Source organism: Mauremys reevesii, linkage group 14, assembly GCF_016161935.1.
Source record: "Mauremys reevesii isolate NIE-2019 linkage group 14, ASM1616193v1, whole genome shotgun sequence".
In the NCBI taxonomy this organism is placed as follows: Eukaryota; Metazoa; Chordata; order Testudines; family Geoemydidae; genus Mauremys; species Mauremys reevesii.
This window is the reverse complement of record NC_052636.1, coordinates 2,541,861-2,565,558: the sequence shown is the minus strand read 5'-3', so window position 1 is coordinate 2,565,558 and position 23,698 is coordinate 2,541,861. Positions and strand designations below refer to the sequence as shown.

Here is a 23,698-nt window from a genome sequence, read left to right as displayed (position 1 = left end):
GAAGGGGACGGCGCTGAGTGTGTCTCTGCCAGTCGGGCAGGAAGGGGGAGCAGCGAGGGAAGACGGGCTGGATAGTGGGAGGAGTGAAGGTGTTTGGGGTGTGGTGGGGGGCAGAATGGTCTGGGACCGGGTAACCTGGGGCTGGGCAGGTTCCCTGGGGGACACTGGCTCCTCCCGCCCCTTCCACGCCCTCTTGTGAGTCGAGAATGACCCCCCTGTCCCCACCCCCGGGGCAGCCATGTCTCAGGACTCTCCCCAGCTGCACCCACTAACTCCCTTCCCATTTGGGGTACAGCTCAGGGCAACCGTCTCCCACCCAGGTGAACCCAGCCGGCTGCTGCCTGTCCTGGTGCCACAGGGCGGGTGAACGGCAGAACTGCAGCACTGCTCGGGCAGAATGTATTTCCTTCATGTGTAAAAGAAGAAATTCTGCGCTGGACGTGAATTCTGTGCGTTCGTAGCGGCGCAGAATTCCTGCATGAGTAACTCACCCCCTGCACAAACACAACCTGCTTCTCTCGCCTCTTCTCCCTGCGTCTCCGAGTCCCAGAGCTGCTGCTGTGGTTAATGCCCACAGGCTTTCACTCCCGGCAGAGCTGGCAAGACCCCATCCAGTGACAGGACTGAACCCTGATTTTCCCATCACATGGGACAGTCTCGGCTGCGGGGGAGGGGGTACACAGGGAAAAGAGGAGCTGTAGCCATGATGGTCCCAGGATATCAAATAGAGGGATTTTTAATTGGTTCTCAAGTAAATTCCCTCACCCACCTTGTCTCTCCAAGAGATCTGGAAGTGGCAGGAGGAGACACAGGAAGACAGAGCTCAGGACTCTAAACCAGTTTCAATCCCCTGGAAGAAACTACATTTCCCATCTGCCCATGGGTGTGGGTGTGTCCTATATGAGGGCCCACCCCATTCCTCTCAGCAGCAAGAGGAGACTGCAGCCGGCCCCACAGGGGCCTTCCCCACCCTGGGCTGTGAAAGATCCTTGTGCCTTCGTTCCCCCATCAGGCTCCCTCCTTATGACCCTTTGACCTCACTCCTGTCCCTGTTCTTTTATTAGTTGTCCCACGCACTTAGTGGGTTTCCGTGGCCCTGTGGATCCTCCCCTTAGGCTGGGGGGGGGGATCCGTTAGCATGGGGCGCGCTTCCGCCCACCCCCTCTCCCGGATAACCCAATAGTACACTGGCCACAGGAGGTTACTAAGTGCTCCCTCCCCAGACTAGCCAGGGATAATTAGTGTGTTATGGGAATTAGAAGACGAAAATTCATTAAGAACAATGATATTTGTGTGTTAATTATTAAATCCCCAGACACCCACCAATCCCCGCCCTGCTGCCGATGAGCTGTAACTATCTATGGGACTCAGCGATGGACCCTGCAGGGAGTTCCTGCCCCTCCCCACCTCTACTTTTAAGTAATAAAGTACTTTAATTCTTTCCCTTAATGGACTGTAGTGCTTGCTTTGAGGATAATTACACCCTCCTTGTGATGTATTTTACTCTCAGCACCATAACCCCCTCGTGACGTAGCTCCTGTCGGGGAGCTCTGCTGAGGCCAGTGGCATTATGATCAGAAGGTGACACTCTGATACATGAGCAGACACACACGGGGGAGGGTGGAGGACGAGGTAACATGGAGGCTACCAGGGTTGAACATGGCCCTACAGAGTGTGAGGAGCAAACTCCGTCTCAGCCTCTCCTCTCCCACCTCCCAGAGTCAGTAACTCTGATCAATCCTTCCCTGAAAGCTAAATAGCCCCTGTAGGAGAGACAGTGATTAACGCAGGTACCTGAGGGGCTGCAGCACCAACCCCCTGCCTGGATGAGGGGGATGAAGAACTGCAGTAGAAACGGGCTAGGCTGGGCGAGGGCAGAGCTGATGTGGGACTGGGAGCCGAGATGACCAGGAGGCCAGAACGCTTGGCTCGGGGTTGGGACAAGAAGCCAACAGGACTGGGTAGAGGCACTTGTGTGTATTTTCCCCTGTTTAACAGAGATCAGTCTTGGGACCAATCTTATTCCACATGGTTATTAGTGACCTTGGCACAAGACGTGGGAGTGAGACACACAGCTGGGAGGGATTGTCAACGTGGAGGAGGACAGGAATAGCGTCCAAGAAGATCTGCATGACCTTGAAAGTTGGAGCAATAGAAATGGGATGAAAATCAGTGGTGCAAAGTTATGCACTTAGGGACTAACGACAAGAATTTCTGCAATAAGCTGGGGACTTATCAGTTGGAAGTGACAGAGGAGAAAGACCTGGGTGTATTGGCTGATCACAGGATAATTAGGAGCTGCCAATGTGATGTGGCCGCGAACTAGGGGAATGCAGTCCTAGGATGCATGAGGCGAGGTATTTCCAGTAGACACAGGGAAGGGTTAGTACTGTTCTACAAGGCACCGATGAGACCTCATCTGAAATACTGTGGGCCATCCTGGTCTCCCGTGTTTGAGGAGGATGAATTCAAAATGGAACAGGTGCAGAGAAGGGCTACTAGGATTATCCAAGAGATGCGGAAAATGTTGTAACTTGAAGTCTGTACATCATGATTTGAGGACTTCATTGCTCAGCCGGAGGGTAGGGGTCTGTTACAGGAGTGGGTGGGTGAGGTTCTGTGGCCTGCGATGGGCAGGAGCTCAGACTAGATGGTCGTGCTGGTCCCTTCTGGCCTTGAAGTCTGTGAGTCTATAAACTGTGCCTTGCGTTGCACAGACACATGGAGATCAGGGCCCCATCGGGCTGCGCGTGGGAGAGACCCTGACTGAGATCAGCACCCGCATTCTGCTGGGCACGGCCCAGACAGAGAGGGACCGTCCTTGCCCCACAGAGATCACAATCCAAGCAGACAGTGGGTAGGAGGAAAACACAGAAGGGCTGGGAGTTCCCCCAGGTCACCAAGCAGGTCAAGGACGGAGCCAGGAACAGACCCCGGTAACTCCAGAGCCCCGTCACCCGCAGCTTGGAAAGGCCCCCAGACCTGTATTAGGCTGCAGGAAGAGGTGTTTGCCCATGGATGCACAGGCTGTCTGGGCAGGGCAGCTCATCTGCAGTCCCTGCACACAGCCGGGGGTGGGTGTCCTGGGTCAGGAGAAGTCAGTGTCCCCGTCCCCCCGCAAGCCTTCAAACTGGGACATGGTGCACCAGTGCCAATCAGAGCGCACTAGTGTAAATTCTGTCTGTCCTAAGGGTTTGCACCAGCGCCTGAAACACCAGGGTGGCAGAGACCTTCAGTGCCCAAAACAGCCCTAGAACTGGGCTCTATTTCTAGCTCGGTCACGGACAGCCTGGGAGACCTCGGGCACGTCAAGGTTTCTCCTGCCCACTTCAGTCTCTTTCCCCAGCTGCCACTCACTGGGGTCTCCTCTCTCCAGAGCTGCTCACCACTCAGATCCGTGTGGGTGTCCCCAGAGCTAAGGCAGGTCAGCTCGGGAACAGTCTGACAAGGGGGGCTGGCAGGCAGGACAAACCTCGGGCAGAGATAATCCACACAGACTGGGCCCTGCCTCGGCAGGGAGCTGGGCAGAGAAAGACAGCGTGAGGCCCTAGGCTGCCCTACATGTATAGGATGCTCTGGAATAGATACGTATGAAAAAAATCCCCACCACAACATAACGTCAGGCAATTCAGTAAAAAATAACAACCCCTCCCCAAAAAAACCTACACTCCACAGCACATGTCAGTTGTTGATCACAGGTAAAATCTGAGTGTATTTCCCAACTGTGACGAAGTCGGACTGTTCTTAATGTTTCCTCTGAATACTGTAGGGGGGCCTCGGTTTCCCCTACGCATTTCTCAAGTCTCTAGGTGGTGGAATAAGGGGGTGTAACTGTTGCAGAGCAAATGGTTAGTGCACATAAATGGCCGACACTCTGTCTCCTGGCAACTAATGGCTGGGGCCCTTCCCCCCTGCGAGGGGATGCTCAAGGTGTTGGAGAACAAAGGAACCAGGTAACCTCCTGGCCCGGGAAAGAGACCAAGCCCAGAGGAGGAGGGGCCGGAGGACGAGACAGTTTGGGGCTGGCTGGGGATGTGGAGTGAGGGCAGACGTGGGGGTCTGGCTCACTGGCCCCCAAAATGGACCCGGCCGAGGGATCCTGTTCTCTGTACCTACAAGCTCTGTTTTAGACCCTGTTCCTGTCATCGAATAAACCTCTGTGTTACTGGCCGGCTGAGAGTCACGTCTGACTGCGCAGTGGGGGGGCAGGACCCTGTGGCTTCCCCAGGACCCCGCCTGGGCGACTCGCTGTGGGAAGCGCACGGAGGGGCAGAGGATGCTGAATGCTCCAAGGAGAGACCCAGGAAGGTGGAAGCCGTGGGAGCTTCTTGCCCTGCAGACAGGCTGCTCCAAGGGAGAGGAGGCTTCACCAGACTCCTGATTGGCTTCGTTCCAGAGCTTCGCCCGGGGACTCTGTGACACCAACACTATTTGATAAATGAACAGAGAGAAAAAGAGGCGACATTTGCAATCAATGTCCCGTCACGCTGAAGAACCGGAGAAATGGGGCAAATCTGAGCGGTGGTTCGTGTTTTATCATTACAGAGACAGGGCCCAACACTCAGGGCCGATTCAAGCAGCGACAGACAACGAGAGAGAACGTGGGGGGAGGGAGAGGGGGGTTAGGATATTTTATATCCATCTTTGAGAGTTGTGGGGAAAACGGGTGACAAACTCCACATCTGCTAACCGGAGAGACAAACCCCCAGAGCGGAGGGGATTTTCTGTGGCTATAGGGGAGGGGGCAGGGGAGGGCAGTTTGAAGGGATTTTATGTGACTGTCCAACACAAACAGACGGTGACGGTGTCCCCCGCCCCACATTCACACGGGCAGCAGGGAGCCCTGCGGGGGGGGGGGCACTTTGAAGGGGTCCAGGGAGGGGGAGCTGGAAGGACCCTGGAGCAGGGAAGGGGGCAGCAGTGGGGAATGGGCAGGTGCAACACACACACACAGTAGAGACACACAGACCCACACCCCCAGAGACCCACAGGCACACAGACCCACACCCCCAGAGACCCACAGGCACACAGACACACAGACCCAGACCCACACCCAGAGGCACACAGACCCACACCCCCAGAGACCCACAGACACACAGACCCAGACCCACACCCAGAGGCTCACACTCACAGACACAGACACAGCCACACCCAGAGACTCACACTCACACAGAGACACACCCAGAGACCCACCCACAGAGACCCAGATCCACACAGACATACTCCTACAGACACACAGCCCCACACCACCAGAGACCCACACTCACACAGACCCACCCACAGAGACAGAGACCCACACCCAGAGACCCACCCACAGAGACACAGACCCACACCCAGAGACCCACCCACAGAGACCCACCCACAGAGGCCCAGATCCACACAGACATACACCTACAGACACACAGACCCACACCACCAGAGACCCACACTCACACAGACCCACCCACAGAGACAGAGACCCACACCCAGAGACCCACCCACAGAGACACAGACCCACACCCAGAGACCCACCCACAGAGACCCACCCACAGAGGCCCAGACCCACACCCAGAGACTCACAGTCACACAGACCCACACCCAGAGAGTCACACTCACACAAACACACATTCACAGAGAGACACATCCACACTCACACAGCCCCACACCCACAGAGACCCACACCCACAGAGACCCACACTCACACAGCCCCACACTCACACACCTGCAGAGACACAGACGGACTTTTCGCAGTTTGAAGGCCCCGGGAGGGAGGGGTTGGGGGGGGGTGTCTGTGGCTGTGCCGGGGGGGAGGGGCGGTGTGAGGGGGACCCGGGGAGGGGATTTTACGGGACTCTCTGGCGCACCTGGGCAGTGACGGTTCCCCTCACACGGGCCGCAGGAGCCGGGGGCAGGTTGAAGGGGGCGGGGTGGAGGGAGCAGCAGTGGGGAGGGGCAGGGCGAGACACGGACACACACTCACCGCCCCCCCCGGGGGTTTCCCAGCCCCCCCCATCGCTATGGAGGCCGCACCGGGACCCCCCGCCCCAGCTTCCAGCCCGGCCCGGCCCAGCGCGGGGGGGTCTCGGGCCCAGGTGCCTCCTCCCCCCGCCCCGCTTGGCTCTTACCGTGACGCCGGAGGAGTCACATGACGGTTGCGGCCGTTGGAGCGCGGCGCGCGGGGGGGGAGCCGGAGGAGGAGTCACGTGACGGTTGCGGCCGTTGGAGCGCCGCGCGCGCCGGGGGTCTGTGAGGCGGCGCTGCCACCTGTTGGGGGCGGGGTTCTCCACAGCCCCGCCCCTTCTCCCCCTCCCTCCGCTCCCGGCCCCGCCCCGCTCCAGCCGCGGGCAGCGCGGGGTCCCCGGGCAGGGGCGAACCGGGCCCGGCCCTCTCCCTGCCTGGAGCGTGTCCGCCCCACGCGGACCTGCTCCTCCCCTCCTGCGGGGCCTGCGCTGGGGCGGGCCCGTCATTAGCCCCACCCTGCCCGGGAGGGGCAGCCCTGGGCCAGAGCCTGCGGGGACCGAGCTCAGAGACCCCAGCCGGGGGCGGGGAAGGACCGGGGGGAATGAGCTGGGACGGGGGCGGGGTGGAGATGGGGAGGGGAAGGGAGGAGATGGCACCCGGAGGGGTGGAGATGGGGGGGGACACAGGACTGGGGGGAAGGGAGGAGAAGGGGGGAGACAGGATGGGGGGGAGATGAGATGGGACCAGGGGGAGGAGGGGAGACGGGACTGGGGGTGCGGAAGGCAGGAGCCATGAGGAGGCCGGGGGGCATTTTAATGATTTGTGGAGGTCCCGGGGTGTTTGGGGGAGATGAGGAGGATGTTCCCTTTTGAGATAAAAACTAAGAAATCCAGGACCAGCGAATTCTTTGAGAAATCTGGTGTTTAGACCTTGTATTTTAAGCAGGGGGGATCTGAGTTCCTGGGATGGTTTTTGTTGGCAGGAAGCAACATGGTTTGGTCTGTGATTGTACCAAAGGGGGGAGAGGGTTGTTTGTACAGGAAGAGAGAAGACTGAAGGTCTCCGATGAGGACGGGATTTGAACCCACGCGGGCAGAGCACAATGGATGAGCAGCATCACCGTAACCACTCGGCCGCCTCACCTGAGCTGTCAGGGAAGGGACGGGAGGAGAAATCCAAGGCCAGCAGAGGTAGGGCCAATAAGGAGTTTTTAAATACTAAGCGGAAGCAGGGTCTCAGTGAGCTCCCCCCTCACATCTAGTGAGGAGCTGGGGGAAGACTTCAGGAACAGACCGTGTTTGCACAGACCCCCCTGCTCCGCCCAGCTCCGCAGCAGGGTGGGGCGGCTGTGCCAAACGGAGCAGTTTTGGCTGGTGCTGGGTTACAAATCACATGAGTGCAATGAAATGTTGTTCTCCTTCCTGGACGAGTCAAGGGCAGCACAGGGGACCAGGAACCGGGGAACATTTCAATCCTTAACACCACAAAACAGAGAAACGCTCCCGAGTCTCTCCCAGGGAATTAACATTTCTTCGCAGAAAGCTAAAGGTTCTAACAGAAAGGAGTGAAACCAAATGGCCACCCAACATACCTAGTCCGGCCTGATTGAGGGGCTAGGTGGGTGAGGAATAGCTTTTAATGGGCTGCATAGACGTGATTTGAGGGCATCACCCTAAACCAGTGGTCCCCAAACTTTTCACACTGTCCCCTCTTATCTGTGTCCGCGGCCCCTCGGCAGCCACAGTCGAGAACGGGGGCTGGGGGTGGGACCGGGACCGTGGCTTGCTGCAGAGAGGGATGTGGAGGGGGTAAGGAGGGTCAAGGCGGGGCCAGGAGCCTGGGGGCAGAGTGGTGCTCCCTCCCTGCTCTCCATGGGGGCTGGCTGGGGCCCTGAGCTGCCCCCATGAACGTCCCTGTGCCCCCCTAGGAGGCAGGCCCCACTGCCCCAAACTGAGCCCTACTGGCTAAGCAGGGGCTAGTGATGCCAAAGCCCCACCCTTTCTGCTGCAGCCCCACCCTCTTCCATCCCTTCCCACCTTCCCCCCCCAGCCCCAGCAACTAGGGGACAATGTGGAAGCGCTTGAAGCCCCAAACCCCTTCTGCCACCAAGAGGAGGCCTGGAGCCCCTCTCCCCCAGGGCCTTATGGCATTAGCTGTATTGGTGGGGAGGGAGCGCAGTGGCAGGGCACATGCTTTGCCCATCTGCTTTAGTGTAATAATTCTGCCCATGAACTGTTCTAAAATTGTCACTGTTTTCAGGCAGGGCTCCCTGACATTTATGTATTGATGGGATCTTATCTAGCTGGGGAACCTAAGATGTTTATACCACAATCAGCTACATGGTCAATGGCCGTTCAGTGCCATACACAGGATATCAAGAGCCCTGGGACAATTTTGGGAAAGGAGTTTTATGAATATTTTTAACAGGTTCCCCCCACCCCGATATTGCGATAAAACCCGCAGTAAGTTCATACTGAAAATGGTTATTAATGTGGGGCCTCTAAAGTGAGAGGCAGGTGCTGAGAAGCAGACTCATGCCACTGCAATATCTGAACCGTGGTAAGCAGGGGAGTGGTGTGGAGGGTCCCCGGGGACACGGAGCAGCTGAAGTCCCTCAGAGTTAGGGGAACTAGGCAATGCGCAGTGACAGGGTTCACCCCCTGCCCAGATGGGGCTGAGGGAATCAGCATCGACTGGGGGCTGAGGGCTGGGATGGGGCTGCATGGGCAGTAGAACGGGAGGCAGGTTGGGACCGAGGAACCCGGGGAACATTTCAGTCCTTAACAACACAAAACAGAGAAACGCTCCCGAATCTCTCCCAGGGAATTACCATTTCTGTGCAGGCACCAAAGAGTCCTGTGGCACCTTATAGACTAACAGACGTATTGGAGCATGAGCTTTCATGGGTGAGTACCCACTTTGTCGGATGCATTCTTTGGATGTGCAGAAAGCTAAAAGTTTTAACAGAAAGGAGTGAAACCAAATGGCCACACGATGGCGCCAGCAGCCCAGGAACGAAAAGCCCCAGGATTTGTGTGTGTGCCTGGGCTCTGGAGAGGGATTTGGTTCCACTCACTGCATTGCTGTGGCTGGGAACATCCCAGGAATGAGCCAGGTCAATGACCATGACACCGGGTGTGAGGAGGCTTTAATCTGATTCCAATGGAATAATGTTTTCACACCTGAATTATTAGCAGCAGCTTCCCAAGGGCAGTTCCAGCTGGTTCCTCCCAGAGACGGGTGGGCGGGGAACAGGGAATCTCTCTGGCTCCCACGGTCAGTTCTCCAGGCTTTCTCCCTCCCTCCCCCACACTATCACAGGCCCCCACTAGTAATGAACTAATGGATATAAACTGGCCATCAACAAGCTTAACCTTGAAATTAGGTGAAGGTTTCTAACCACCAGAGGAGTGAAGTTCTGGAACAGCCTCCCAAGGGGAGCAGTGGGGCAAAAACCCAAAATGGCTTCAAGACTGAGCTTGATATGTTTATGGACGGGGTGCAGGAGGTTAAGCCAGATGATCACGATGGTCCCTTCTGCCCTTAAAGGCTCTGAGTCCAAAATGGAGAGGGAGGTAAAGGAAACATTTAAAAAAATAAACCAAACATTGTAATGCCAGGTTGACTCCAGCAGCTCACTGTATAGTCCCACCCCTTTCTTCCTCAACTGGGTGTTGAATGACCTGCTGGGATGTGGGACATTAATTCTCCCGTTCCACTGATAAACTGATACAACGGGACTGAAATTAAACCAATTCCCGGCCAAGAAAAGGGCACAGCCCTGCATTGGCCAGGAATCGAACCCGGGTCAACTGCTTGGAAGGCAGCTCTGCTCACCACTGTACCACCAGTGCATCTGGCAGGAGGGTTTCTCTCGGGTGCCACTTATGCCAAGGGACTCACCCCCAGAGCTCAGCAGCTGGCCAGACAGGCTGGTGGCAGCCTGTGAGCAGAGACAAGTTCCTAGAGTAACTGATAGATGGGGACATGCAGGGCCGGCTCCAGGCACCAGCGAAGGAAGCAGCTGCTTGGGGCGGCCAATGGAAAGGGGCGGCAGGTCCAGCTCTTCGGTGGCGGGTCTCTCAGTCTCTCTCTTCCCCTCTGAGCTGTCGGCGAAGAGGAAGAGAGGGACCGAAGGACCCGCCGCCGAATTACCGCCGAAGAATGAAGCGGCACGTTTTAGCTGCTGCTGAAGTGCTGCCAATCGGCTTTATATTTTTTTTCCGGTTCCCTACCTGGCCAGGTTTATTGTCAAACGAAGCACGGTAATAGTTCCCCGCAGACTCTACAGGACACACTATCAGTTTGCGCCTCCGACAATAGACCGGCTCAGTCAGTGGCGGGGCTCTCCACTGCCCCCCAGGCCAGACAAAGACACCGCCCCAGGGATGCATTCTTATACACAGGGACAAACAAGTTACACATCACTTTCTCAAAGTATCTGTTGCTGCAAACCGCATGTAGTGCAGATGTGTGAACCCCAAAGATACCAAACATGAAAGAAAAACACAAGGCCAGTTTTGGGGAGGATTCCAGAGCCAGGCCTGAGGGTTACACAGCTGGGCTCAAACGGAAAAGGGGCATCAGCATCTATAAAAATAACTGGTTGCAAAATTTAAATTAAATTAACAAACCAAACCAAACCGAAAAACCAACCCAGAAAAGCTCCCATCACACATCCATCACCATTGTAGATTTTGACATCTCCTGCCTCATGTGACATCTTTGCTTTGCAAACAAGAGACCTGGAGAAGTCTGTGGTTGTTACCCTCTAACTGGGTAAAAGGTTACACATCCTGTCTCAAGTAATTTTCCTCTTAATAGAAGATTTAAAATTTATCAAAATCAATTCCATTTGAAATAGAAATAATTACGGTCTATACTGGGTCTCTATTCTCACACATGCTATTTCTCTCACCTGTTCCCCCACTCTAATTCCTTTGGAGTGAGGGTTTAGTTTCAGAATTAGCCTAAATTTCCTATGTAGTAGGAGGGGGCAGGGAGAGAACGAGAAGAAAACCTGAATTATATTGTAACACTGAAAGTTATCACGTAATCAGCCCCTTCCATGATACTAATTAACTTCATGTTTCATTTCACTGTCGCTGGTACCAACTTAGGGTTACAACATATAAACCCATAGGGCAGTTTTCTCTTAATTCCCATTTCCACCCAGTCAGCTTTGTGCGAAGACACATTCTACAATAACCTAGGAGCCTTCCATTTCTGTGAGTTCATTTCTCCCTGGGGCTTCTCCCAGAAGTGTGGGGGGAAGGGGTCTCACACGACGTGGGAAGGCTGCATCATGAGAAAAACCACCTGTGCTCTATTTTTACACTTTCTAATCCTTCGCAGTAGCAGGAGGTGGAGAAGTGATACAAATGCATCAGACGCTAGAGCAAAACTAAGACACCAAACCACAGACTCTGGACTCCGCATTCATGTATCCTGCAGTCTGAACTTGGAATCTGATACATTCCCTCATTGGCTACCATGGTTTGCCCAGCATGGAAGTGCTTCTTGTCCAACAAGGCAGCCAGATTGGGACCCGTGGGCATGGAATGGCTCTGAAGCAATCAGCTGTTTCTCTCTGTGCTTCATGAAACTTTGGATCCAAATGGTAAAAGATGGTTGTGCCCAATTTAATCATGGCGTCCTCCAGGAGTGTGACCAATGCCACTTAACTAGGGAGCAGGTTCTAAAGATAGTTTACCTGGGCCACAGGTCACCATAGCTTCCATCTCAGGGGTGAAAATCAACCACCACTACCTGCAACTTCTACCTGAGTTCTTGTCACACCTTTGACGTTACTTGGAGTAATTTGACACTTCTCTGGCGTAGAATTCTTCAGCAACCGCACAACAGATCAGTAGCGATAGTGAGATACAACTCCCCCAACTATGATCTTTTATGTCTTTAATCTGGTGCCACAAATTTAAATTAGGGAATAAATTCAGGTGTAGCTTAGAATCCCTGTAAGACACCAAATGTCAGGTCTCTATTAAAAATAGATATCTTTCTGCAGCTATATCACATTCAACAGGGATTTCATTTTCTACACATTTGCAGCATCTCCTGGGGGGGGAGGTGAAGGGAAATGTCATTTCCATTTTCCCATCCCTACCTAGACAGGGATTGCATTTCCCAAATAATAGGCAACATGCAGCTAATGAGGAAGGAGATCTCTTCAGGGGCGACCTCCTGCAGGGCCTGGGCCAGAACGGCTTTGGGAGCCCAATGCCTGGGCATTTTGCTTAGTTCCAAGTCATTTCCTAGGGAATCCTCCTCCCAGCCCTCTAGAAAAAATATTGACCTAACCAACTGAACAACAGGGGGACTGGGATGGTGATGGGGAATAAGGGAATCCCTCTGACTTACTGTATCTTCCTCTGCTGTTACAGAGGGTGACATGACATTTTCCACTAGCCCTGCCCTGTTCCTGCTCTTTGTTATAGTTCAATATATTTTAAGTGAGGAAAATGGTAGTAACAATATCTGCTCTGCAGCACAACCTGAAGCAACAGCAGAGCAACTGGGACTGAAACAATTGGTTTCCAAAGGGGGAACTTGATGACTAACAATTGCTCTGAAATGGGGGAACAGTATAACCGTGATGCTCAGGGTTTGTTTAGGTCAGGTCACGGGGAAAGCTAATGCCAACCCCTGCACCTGGGCTGCCTCTGCTCTACAACTATAATTGTCTTTTTACCCCAAGATCACTAACTTGAGCAGCCAACGCCATGCGCAGCCCTAGTGGATGTCAGGCACAGGTAGTTTTTGCCTCAGTGTAGCTTGTTGGGAATCAAACCTCTCTCCCACCTGGAGCTGATGAACATTCCTGGCTGGAGGGACACACACTCCTGTGACTCAAAAGGAAAACAATTGATAGAAAAGATCACAGGACTGACCCCAAAGAAGGGTGAGCTGCAAAAGGCAGAAGCAGGCAACTCATCTGGTGGAGCTGAGAGACCACAGTGAAGATGGTGCACAGATCACTATGTGGGAATTAGCAAATGTGATTATTAAAAAAACACAACTTTTCCCAGCCCTAATCAAGGCATTTGTAACAGTTCTCCAATGTGGATTTTGCGATGTCTAATAAGGTGTGAGCTCCTTTTGAAGCTTTTCCCGCACTCGGAGCACGTGTAGGGCTTCTCCCCGGTGTGGATTCTCTGATGTGTGATAAGGTGTGAACGCCGACTGAAGCTTTTCCCGCACTCAGCGCACGTGTAGGGCTTCTCTCCTGTGTGGATTCTCTGATGTCTGATAAGGTGTGAGCGCCGACTGAAGCTTTTCCCGCACTCAGCGCATCCATAAGGTTGCTCACCCGTGTGGATTCTGCTGTGTGCGCTCAGGGTAGAGCTCTGATTGAAGCTTTTCCCGCACTCAGAGCATCCATAAGGTTTCTCACCCGTGTGGATTTTCCGATGTCTGCTCAGGGCAGAGCAGTGCTTAAAGCTTTTCCCGCACTCAGAGCACGTGTAGGGCGTCTCTCCTGTGTGGAGTCTCTGATGTCTGATAAGGTTTGAACGCCGACTGAAGCTTTTCCCGCACTCAGAGCATCCATAAGGTTTCTCACCCGTGTGGATTCTGCTGTGTGCGCTCAGGGTAGAGCTCTGATTGAAGCTTTTCCCGCACTCAGACCATGTGTAGGGCGTCTCTCCTGTGTGGATTCTACGATGTACGAGAAGGTCCGAGCTCCGATTGAAGCTTTTCCCACACTCATGGCATGTGTAGCGTCTCCCTTCCAAGTGGATTCTGTCGCGGGTTATAAGGTCTGAGTGGCTACTGAAGTTTTCCTCTGGCATCTGCTGAGTCTCACAGGCTTTGGCTTTTTCTGGGAGTGCACAACGCCCGGAAACATTCCCTTTGGATCTTCCTGATAACGTTCCATGTGGTTCTACTTGCTCAGCATGTTCCTGCTGGGGTTTCTCCTCCTCGTTCTCACTCACCATCCCATCACCTGATGGGAGACAGAGAGAATCCAGACACAGGTCACTCCCTGTGCCGGAAAGAAAGGAAATCTCAGAGAGAGGTATGGAAAAAGGGATGAACAAACCAAAATGTGTGTGGGAGAGATCAAACCCATCAGGTGCTGATTTTCCCCAAACCCTTCTCCAGAGGAGAGAGGAAGGGATGAGTTTTGGTCTGCATCTCACCAGAACACTCAAGGGAAAGCGAGACCAGGGAGGGACCTGCTGCAAGTTGTCAGTCAGAATAGGAGGGAAGCCATGAGTGACATCTGCCATAGTGATTCCACATCTGCAGGGAACAATCCTGAGCTTGGAGAGCCCACAGGGTCTTTGTAGGGCATCCCAAATGTTTCCCGCATTCCTAAACAGTTGTTGATTTGGTTTAACCAATTCCTCACCTGTGCAGGCAGCTCTCGGGAGCACTTCTTTCTCAGAGGCCTGGAGGTCCGGGACCCACGGCTCTTCCCCTCGTTCCAGCTGCGAGATCACATCAGGTTTGGAAATTGGAAACCCTACTGCAGGGAAAGAAAACAAGGGAGGTCAGTGGAATTTGTGAGATACTCGTCACAAAGAATATTCCATGGTTGTAATCCCTGCTCATTTTTAAGCAGTAGAATACCAAGGCCAGCTTCCTTGGCTCAAAGTGGCAGAAGAGTTAGTATTATTATTATAAATCATCCTCTCTGGCATTAAATCCCTTATCAATGGTTGTGGTTGTGAAACCCTGCTTTCTGTATTGTTTTATCTTTATGGTCATCGCTTTTACCTTGTTAATCAGTCTGGTTCTCTAATTGTTAATCAATCTGGTTCTCTAATTGCTGTAAAATTCATGTCGCTAGGTGTGAGTAAATTACGTAGTGGGATATAATTGGTTAGAGAATTATGTTAGGATATGTTAGAACTGTCAAGCATCAGGGGGTAGCCGTGTTAGTCTGTATCCACAAAAACAACAAGAAGTCTGGTGGCACCTTAAAGACTAACAGATTTATTTGGGTATAAGCTTTCGTGGGTAAAACAACCTCACTTCTTCAGGTGCATGGAGTGAAAGTTACAGATGCAGGCATTATATACTGACACATGAGGAGGAGGGAGTTACCTCACAAGTGGAGAACCAGTGTTGACAGGGCCAATTCAATCAGGGTGGATGTAGCCTACTCCCAATAATAGATGAGGAGGTGTCAATTCCAAGAGAGGCGAAGCTGCTTCTGTAATGAGCCAGCCACTCCCAGTCCCTATTCAAGTCCAGATTAATGGTGTTAAATTTGAAAATGAATTTTAGTTCTGCTGTTTCTCTTCGAAGGCTGTTTCTGAAGGTTTTTTGTTCAAGAATAGTGACTTTGAAATCTGTTATAGAATGACCCGGGAGATTGAAGTGTTCACCTACTGGCTTTTGTATGTTACCAATCCTGATGTCCAATTTGTGTCCATTTATTGTTTTACGCAGGGACTGTCCGGTTTGTGGGAGGTGTGGGATTTACCTGAATAGGCCGAAGGAGACAATCCCAGGTCAGATATTTCGCACCCTCATTTTGAGAGACTAATGAGGAACCACAAGCGGGTGGAATACGCCACAGGATTTTGAAAGAAGGAAGTCTGGGGCGGGCTCTAGCAATTAGTTTGCTATGCAGTATCTCAGCAGTTGGATGCATTCATATATTGGAATTATTAATAAATAAGTGATGCAAATCATGAGTATTGAGGCTTGATGCTTAATTATGGACTTCCCAAAGGCCAGGTATGGTTTGGGGCAGCTATTGACATTATTGTAATCAGAGCAAAGGAGCAGATGTGGTATATCGCCATCCTATTTCCATAAGAAACCAGAGAAAATACCGTATTGTCCCGAGTATAGGCCGAACTTTTTCCCCTAATTTAAGTCTTTAAATTAGGGGTGCGGCCTATAATCAGGAACTTAAAAAAAAACACAATAAAAATACTTAAAATCCCAGCCGCGGCCGGGAATCAGAGCGCTCTGGGCTGCCCGCCGCGGCGGGGAGCCCAGAGCGCTTTAAATCCCAGCCGCAGCGGGAATCAGAGCGCTCTGGGCTGCCGCGCGGGAGCCCAGAGCCTTAAATCCCAGCCGCGGCGGGAATCAGAGGGCTCTGGGCTGCCCGCCGCGGCTGGGATTGAAAGCGCTCTGGGCTCCCCGCCGCGGCAGGCAGCCCAGAGCCCTCTGATTCCCCGCCGCGGCTGGGATTTAAAGGGCTCTGGGCTCCCCGCCGCGGCAGGCAGCCCAGAGCGCTCTGATTCCCCGCCGCGGCTGGGATTGAAAGAGCTCTGGGCTCCCCGCCGCAGCGGGCAGCCTAGAGCGCTCTGATTCCCCGCCGCGGCTGGGATTTAAAGAGCTCTGGGCTCCCCGCCGCAGCGGGCAGCCTAGAGCCCTCTGAGTCCCGGCCGCGGCTGAGATTTTCTTTAAGTTAAAAAAAGTTAAAAATTTAATTTTTTTAAAATAGCACCAAACTTTAAGGGTGCGGCTTATAATCAGGAGCGGCCTATACTCGGAACAATACGGTACCTCTCCTAGTGACCAGTTTTTCATTTTGTCAGGTCCCCGAGACAGTGTAAACTGAAGCAGGGCCTCCCGTCTGATGGGCTCCCTTGCGCCTCGATCTTTGTTTCCAATGGTGTCCATAGCTTGTAAGTCCGCACAGTGCAAGCCCCTCTTTACTATACTTCTCTGACTGTAATCGTTACGTGTATTGATCCTTGCCTAAGATTTCAACTATAAATCAAGTGAATGTGTGTTTCACCCAATTTCATCTCCTCCAGTAACGGTGAGTAGCCATGTACAAGGGCGAGCTGCACCCCAACACGTCATCTTATCGGTGTAAACACTGTCCAGGCTACACCACCAGCCTGTGGCATCATCAACTAAGTGCCCATTTGTGCCTGGGAAGGGGCCCTGCTCTGGGCGGGAGGATGCAGCAAGGACTCGGGGGCGGGGGTCGCTGTGCACAGAGATGGGGAGGTTATATGGGGAGGGGGGTAATGAGTGGGAGAGGGAGGTCAAGAGTTAAAATAACAATATTTGGGGGGTGGGGGAAATGTATAATGAAGTGAAACTGAACAGAAATAAAACTGGAGTGGAGGCTCTAAAGCAACAAGGCTTGGGCAGGGATTCGGGGTTAAAGGTCTGGGATCCCCCCCCAGCTCTAGATCCCCAAACCTCTCCTCCCTCCCACTGACCCACCCAGCCCACTTCCTGGATGCCCTTCCCCCACACTCCCCTCCCCCTTCTTCCCATTACTCTCAGCCGGCACCACCTCCTGGCACCTTGGGAGCTTCTTGTGTTCACTCCTTGTGACGTTATTGATATAAATTGGGACCATATAGAACATGGGTTGCAACCAAGGTCCTGTAGTGACACCAAATCTTAGGTAAAGGGGGTCATATAAGGTGTCTAAGACCAGGTTATGGGTTGCTGGTTAGGATTATGCTGTCTGTGTGCATGTATCATTTTAGTTGAAGTTATGTAATTGGCTCTATACTGTCTGTATTTCAAGTTGGTGATGTGCTTCTGGGTGATATCCCAGACAAGCTGGTGTTAGCTCTGCTTAGCCTGCTGGATGGCCCATTAAGGACCATCAGCTACACAATTGACCCATGGAGAGAAGGCAGACACGCCTTGTGACTCAGCAAGGTATGCAGAGACTGGCCCATGTGACTACAGAGTCCATTTTGCGGTGATTTTCCACAGTAAGAACAAAAAGGTTCTTACACCCGGAAAAGCCTATATAAGGCTGATGCCTCATCTCCATCTGGTCTTCAATCCTGCTTCTTACCTCTAGAGGGACTTTGCTACAAACTGAAGCTCTACACAAGGGACTGAGGACCCATCCCAGCGGGGGATGTTCTCCAGAGACTTGATTTGAACCTGCAGTTTATGCCATCACTGCTGCAAGCCTGAACTAAGAACCAATTCTACCTCTCATCTCTACCTTTTTTCCTTTGTAAATAAACCTTTAGATTCTAAAGGATTGGCAACAGCGTGATTTGTGGGTAAGATCCGATTTGTATATTGACCTGGGTCTGGGGCTTGGTCCTTTGGGATCGAGAGAACCTTTTTCTTTTATTGGGGTGTTGGTTTTCATAACCATTCATCCCCAGGACGAGTGCACTGGTGGTGATACTGGGAAACTGGAGTGTCTAAGGAAGTTGCTTGTGTGACTTGTGGTTAGCCAGTGGGGTGAAACCAAAGTCCCTTTTGTCTGGCTGGTTTGGTTTGCCTTAGAGGTGGAAAAACCCCAGCCTAGGGCTGTGACTGCCCTGTTTGAGCAATTGGTCCTGATTTGGCACTCTCAGTTGGGTCCTGCCAGAACCGCATCGTCACACCCTCATGTCTCACATTCCTCCTCCCTCCCTGCTGATTCTTAACTCTAATCCTACACACACCTTCCCCATGTCCTGGCACCCCAGAATTATCTACTCCCCCCTTCTCCTCCCCTCCCACGGCTCTGTTCTCCCTTCACCCGTGGGGTCCTGAATGGGAACATTATTCGCTCTCCTATCAAAAGAGGAGCACATCTGACTGTCACACAAGCCATCCATGGCTCATACACCTATTTACTCAATGTAGGGCTTGGCTACACTTGCAAATTTGCTGCGCTGCAGCAGGGTGTGAAAACACACCCTCTCCAGCTCTGCAAATTGCGGCGCTGCAAAGCGCCAGTGTGGTCAAAGCCCCAGCGCTGGGAGCGCGGCTCCCAGCGCTGTCCGTTATTCCCCACAGGGAGGTGGAGTACAGACAGCGCTGGGAGAGCTCTCTCCCAGCGCTGGCGCTTTGACTACACTTAGCGCTTCAAAGCGCTGCCGTGGCAGCGCTTTGAAGTGCAAGTGTAGCCATAGCCTTAGAATTCTACAGGTGGCATATTTTCCTCTTACACTGAGGAAAAGGCATGAAAGCTACAGTGATTAATGTAGTTATTAATGTAGCCAATAGGGATACATTCGATGCAGTTTTAAAATGACTGACAGCACCAAAAAGGCACATGTCCAAAAATTATACTAGTAGGTGGGAGATGAGGCAAAAACAGTGGGGGCAAGGAAACTTGTCAAAACTTGTATGACAAATAAAGGTATAAAATTACTACTACTCAGGTTCTTTAGAGACCCCACAGCTTCTAATAACCCAGGGGACAGGACTCCTTACCCAGCGAGGTCACGTTCTTGTAGTTCTCCTGCATGACATCCCTGTAGAGGGCTCTCTGAGCGGGGTCCAGCAGAGCCCCCTCTTCCCTGGTGAAATACACAGCCACCTCCTCGAAGGTCACCGGCCCCTGAAAGAGCAAGAGTCCAACACTCAGGACCTGCTGCCCCACTCACAGCCCCACTATTCACAGAACAGCAGCACCAGGTAAATGGAGGCTCCGGGAGGCCCATGTTAACAGAGTCCCACCCCACCTTGCTTAGAGCAGCCAGGAGCCATCAGAGGGTAGAAAGAGAGAATCTTTGTGTCTCCCAGCTGACAGACGGAGGCAGGGTCGTCACATCTATCACATACCCACTAGCCAGAGCTTGTTACAGGAGATGGGGCTGTCTCTGGACCCTGCTGGTGGCTCCCTGGTAGGAATCCCAACACTCTCCAAATAAAATATATGGAAGAAAGGGAAAGTCAATAGTAAAGAATAGAAGTTAGAAGGTCAGAATTGTAGGAAATTGGTAAGGGAAGCTATCAGAAATCAATGATCAATCAATGAAAAATAAGAAGGAAGTTTTTAAAAGTATATTAAGTACAAAATTAATCCTAACAATGGTAGTGGTAAATTACTAGATGGAAATGGCAGAATTATAAAAAATAATGCAGAAGAGGTAAAAGTGTTCAATAAATGTTTCTCTCCTGGATTTGGAGAAAAACAGATGATGTAACTCATATCATAAGATGTTAACGATTTACACTTTCCATTCCAACAACAACTCATGAGTATGTTAAACAGCAGGTATTACAGTTAGATGTGTTTAAATCAGCAGGTCCAGATAACAAGAGTTTTGAGAGAGCCGGTGGAGAAGCGTGGTGGACTGTTAATGTTGATTTTCATTAGGACGTGGATCAATGGGGAAATTCCATAAGACTGGAATAAAGCTAATGCTGGGCCAATATTTAAAAAGTGTAAAAGAGATGACCCAGCTAATTACAAGAGTGTTAGTCTAAAATCAGTACTGGGCAAGAGACTGGAGCAGCCGATACTGGAGTTCATTAATAACGAATTAAAGGAGGGTAATATAATTAGTACCCATTAACAAAGGTTTAGACACAATAGATTCTGTCAAACTAACTGGATATCCTTACTGGGTGAGATCAAAAGTTTGGTTGCAACTAATAGTATTGATGCAACATACCTAGACTTCTGTAAGGCATATGACTTGGTTCAGCACAATATTTTGACTAGAAGAAAGATACAAAATACACAGGGCATATATTAAATAGATTAAAAACTGAGATTGTAAATGGGGAACTATGGTCGAGTGGATTTCTAGGGGCTTCCCACAAGGATTGGTTCTTGGCTCTGCGCTATTTAACACTCTTATCAATGACCTGGAAGAGAACATAAAATCATCAGTGATAAAGTTTGTAGTTGCCACAAAGATTGGGGGTGGTGGTAACTAATGAAGTGTCAGTAGATTCCGGCTCCAGCACTGGGAGTCTGGGAAGTTTTCCCAGCCCTGGCTGGGGGGTTATTTCCTGTTCCACAAAGAGGGGAAGTTCCATTCCCAGGCTCTATCTGACACTACACCCCACAGAGTATAAAATGATTAGCCATAATTATTATGCATTTTGTGCAAGATGCGTCACGTGTGGTGTCATTGGAAAAGTTGTGATTGGCCGAATATGATTATCCTATTTGTGCGCATGGATCATGTTTGTATCTGAAGTTATGGATATTGACTCTGTATCTGAAGAACAAAACATGTCAAACCAATCTGAGAGCTTTCTTTGATAGGATAACAAGCCTTGTGGATAAGGGAGAAGTGGTGGATGTGGTATACCTAGACTTTAGTACGGCATTTGATACGGTCTCGCATGATATTCTTATCAATAAACTAGGCAAATACAACTTAGTGGGGCTACTATAAGGTGGGTGCATAACTGGCTGGATAACCGTACTCAGAGAGCCGTTATTAATGGTTCCCAATCCTGCTGGAAAGGTATAACAAGTGGGCTTCCGCAGGGGTCTGTTTTGGGACCGGCTCTGTTCAATATCTTCATCAACGATTTCGATATTGGCATAGAAAGTACGCTTATTAAGTCTGCAGATGATACCAAACTGGGAGGGGTTGCAACTGCTTTGGAGGACAGGGTCATAATTCAAAATGATCTGGACAAATTGGAGAAATGGTCTGAGGTAAACAGGATGAAGTTTAATACAGACAAATACAAAGTGCTCCACTTAGGAAGGAACAATCAGTTTCACACAGGCAGAATGGGAAGAGACTGTCTAGGAAGGAGTATGGCAGAAAGGGATCTAGGGGTTATAGTGGACCACAAGCTAAGTATGAGTCAACAGTGTGATGCTGTTGCAAAAACAGCAAACATGATTCTGGGATGCATTAACAGGTGTGTTGTGAGCAAGACACGAGAAGTCATTCTTCCGCTCTACTCTGTGCTGGTCAGGCCTCAGCTGGAGTATTGTGTCCAGTTCTGGGCACCACATTTCAAGAAAGATGTGGAGAAATTGGAGAGGGTCCAGAGAAGAGCAACAAGAATGATTAAAGGTTTAGAGAACATGACCTATGAACGAAGGCTGAAAGAACTGGGTTTGTTTAGTTTGGAAAGAGAAGACTGAGAGGGGACATGACAGAATTTTTCAGGTATCTAAAAGGGTGTCATGAGGAGGAGGGAGAAAACGTATTCATCTTAGCCTCTAAGGATAGAACAAGAAGCAATGGGCTTAAACTGCAGCAAGGGAGGTTTAGGTTGGACATTAGGAAAAAGTTCCTAACTGTCAGGGTGGTTAAACACTGGAATAAATTGCCTAGGGAGGTTGTGGAATCTCCATCTCTGGAGATATTTAAGAGTAGGTGTCACAGAGTGTGGGGGAGTCCGGCCCTGCACCCCTCTTCCTGGGACTCACAGTGACTCTCAGCCAGCCAGTAAAACAGAAGGTTTATTGGACAACAGGAGCACAGGATACAGCAGAGCTCGTGTTCAGAGCCAGGACCCCTCAATCAGGCCCTTCTGGGGGTTCAGGGTGTCTGGATTCCAGCACAGGTTCCCCTGCAAACCCACCACCCAGGTCCCAAACCCAAGACTGAAAAACTGACCCCACCCTCCCCAGTCAACTCCTTTCCTTTGTCTAGCTTCCCGGGCAGGTGTCGGCCTCCTCCCCCCTGCCTAGCTCATGTTACAGGTTGAATACCTGTCTCTCACCTATCTCCGACAGCCCCTACTCCACCACAGTAGGTTACATAAATGTCTATCAGGGATGGTCTAGACAGTATTTGGTCCTGCCACGAGGGCAGGGGACTGGACTCGATGACCTCTCGAGGTACCTGCCAGTCCTAGAATCTATGGATCTAGGAATAAGAATGGCCATACTGGGTCAGACCAAAGGTCCATCCAGCCCAGTATCTGTCTACTGACAGTGGCCAATGCCAGGTACCCCAGAGGAAGTGAACCTAACAGGTAATGATCAAGTGATCTCTCTCCTGCCATCCATCTCCACCCTCTGACAAACAGAGGCTAGGGACACCATTCCTTACCCATCCTGGCTAATAGCCATTGATGGACTTAACCTCCATGAATTTATCCAGTTCTCTTTTGAACTCTGTTATAGTCCTAGCCTTCAGAATCTCCTCAGGCAAGGAGTTCCACAGGTTGACTGTGCGCTGTGTGAAGAACTTCCGTTTATTTGTTTTAAACCTGCTGCCCATTCATTTCATTTGATGGCCCCTAATTCTTATATTACGTGAACAAGTAAATAACTTTTCCTTATTCACTTTCTCCACCTGAGGAACAAAGACTGAACTGGGGGAAGTGTTGGTCCCAGGGTAAAGGGATTTCAAGCTTGTATATGGAAACTTGGGGGACTGCTTCTATCATCAGTAAGGGGGAGAAATTGCTAGTTCAAATACTATCCACCTAGTATGTTAGCAAATAACCAAAAACTCAAACTAAGCCTAAGTAATCTGCTTTGATCGCTTTGCTATCACTTACCGCTGGGGAATTGGCTGATGTCGTCTCTCTGTCCTTGAGTGGTTTAGGTAAAGCTCTCAGGTAGCTTAGCTGGGTGCATGGCGCAACCTGCTGTCGTGTTGGGTGATAACAGGGCCTGGAGAGGCTGGCTGAATCTCCGGCCAACCAGTGTGAGAAGGGCCAGCCCAGCTTCAGGGTTCGAGGGCACAGCGGTTCCCAGAAGCCCCCCACAGTGCACCCCGGGGTGACAACCCATCACACCCTACATTACACAAGTCTCAGCAGGTTTGTCACCTCCTGTCCCCTCCCTTTCCCCACCCTAGATAGTTCCTGCCTCCCACCACCTGGAGCACCTCCCACCCTCCTATGCATTTACTGCTCCTCTCCCTCCAAGCAGAACCCACCACCAGCTCCCTGAGAATCCCTTACCTGAGCCAGCTCCATTGCAGCCATTTCTTTCCCCCTAGGAGGAGGGGATGATCTGGCGCGAAACGTGGACGTTATTCTGTAGCCTGCCAGGGCGAGAAGGGCAAGGTGAGAGAATTAAGGTGGGGTTTTTGTCCGTTCCACAAGCCGAATCCCCCCAGGATGTTTCCCCGCTAATGGACATTCCAGGTTCTGCCACACTGTGGAGCACAGAGTGACCTTATTCCAG

At 51.5% G+C, this 23,698-nt stretch overlaps 1 protein-coding gene and 1 non-coding gene across 2 annotated transcripts in view; both read right to left on the bottom strand.

Moving 5' to 3' along the window:
- The window catches only part of LOC120381415, a 450,632-nt gene that overhangs the window by 153,421 nt on the left and 273,513 nt on the right, over positions 1-23,698 (bottom strand). Inside the window, 1 exon segment of the mRNA XM_039499603.1 lies at positions 13,009-13,684. Within this exon segment, the coding sequence (XP_039355537.1) occupies positions 13,009-13,684 (676 nt within the window).
- TRNAG-UCC lies at positions 9,723-9,794 on the bottom strand. The gene has a single exon. It is a non-coding gene; the product is annotated as a tRNA-Gly (tRNA).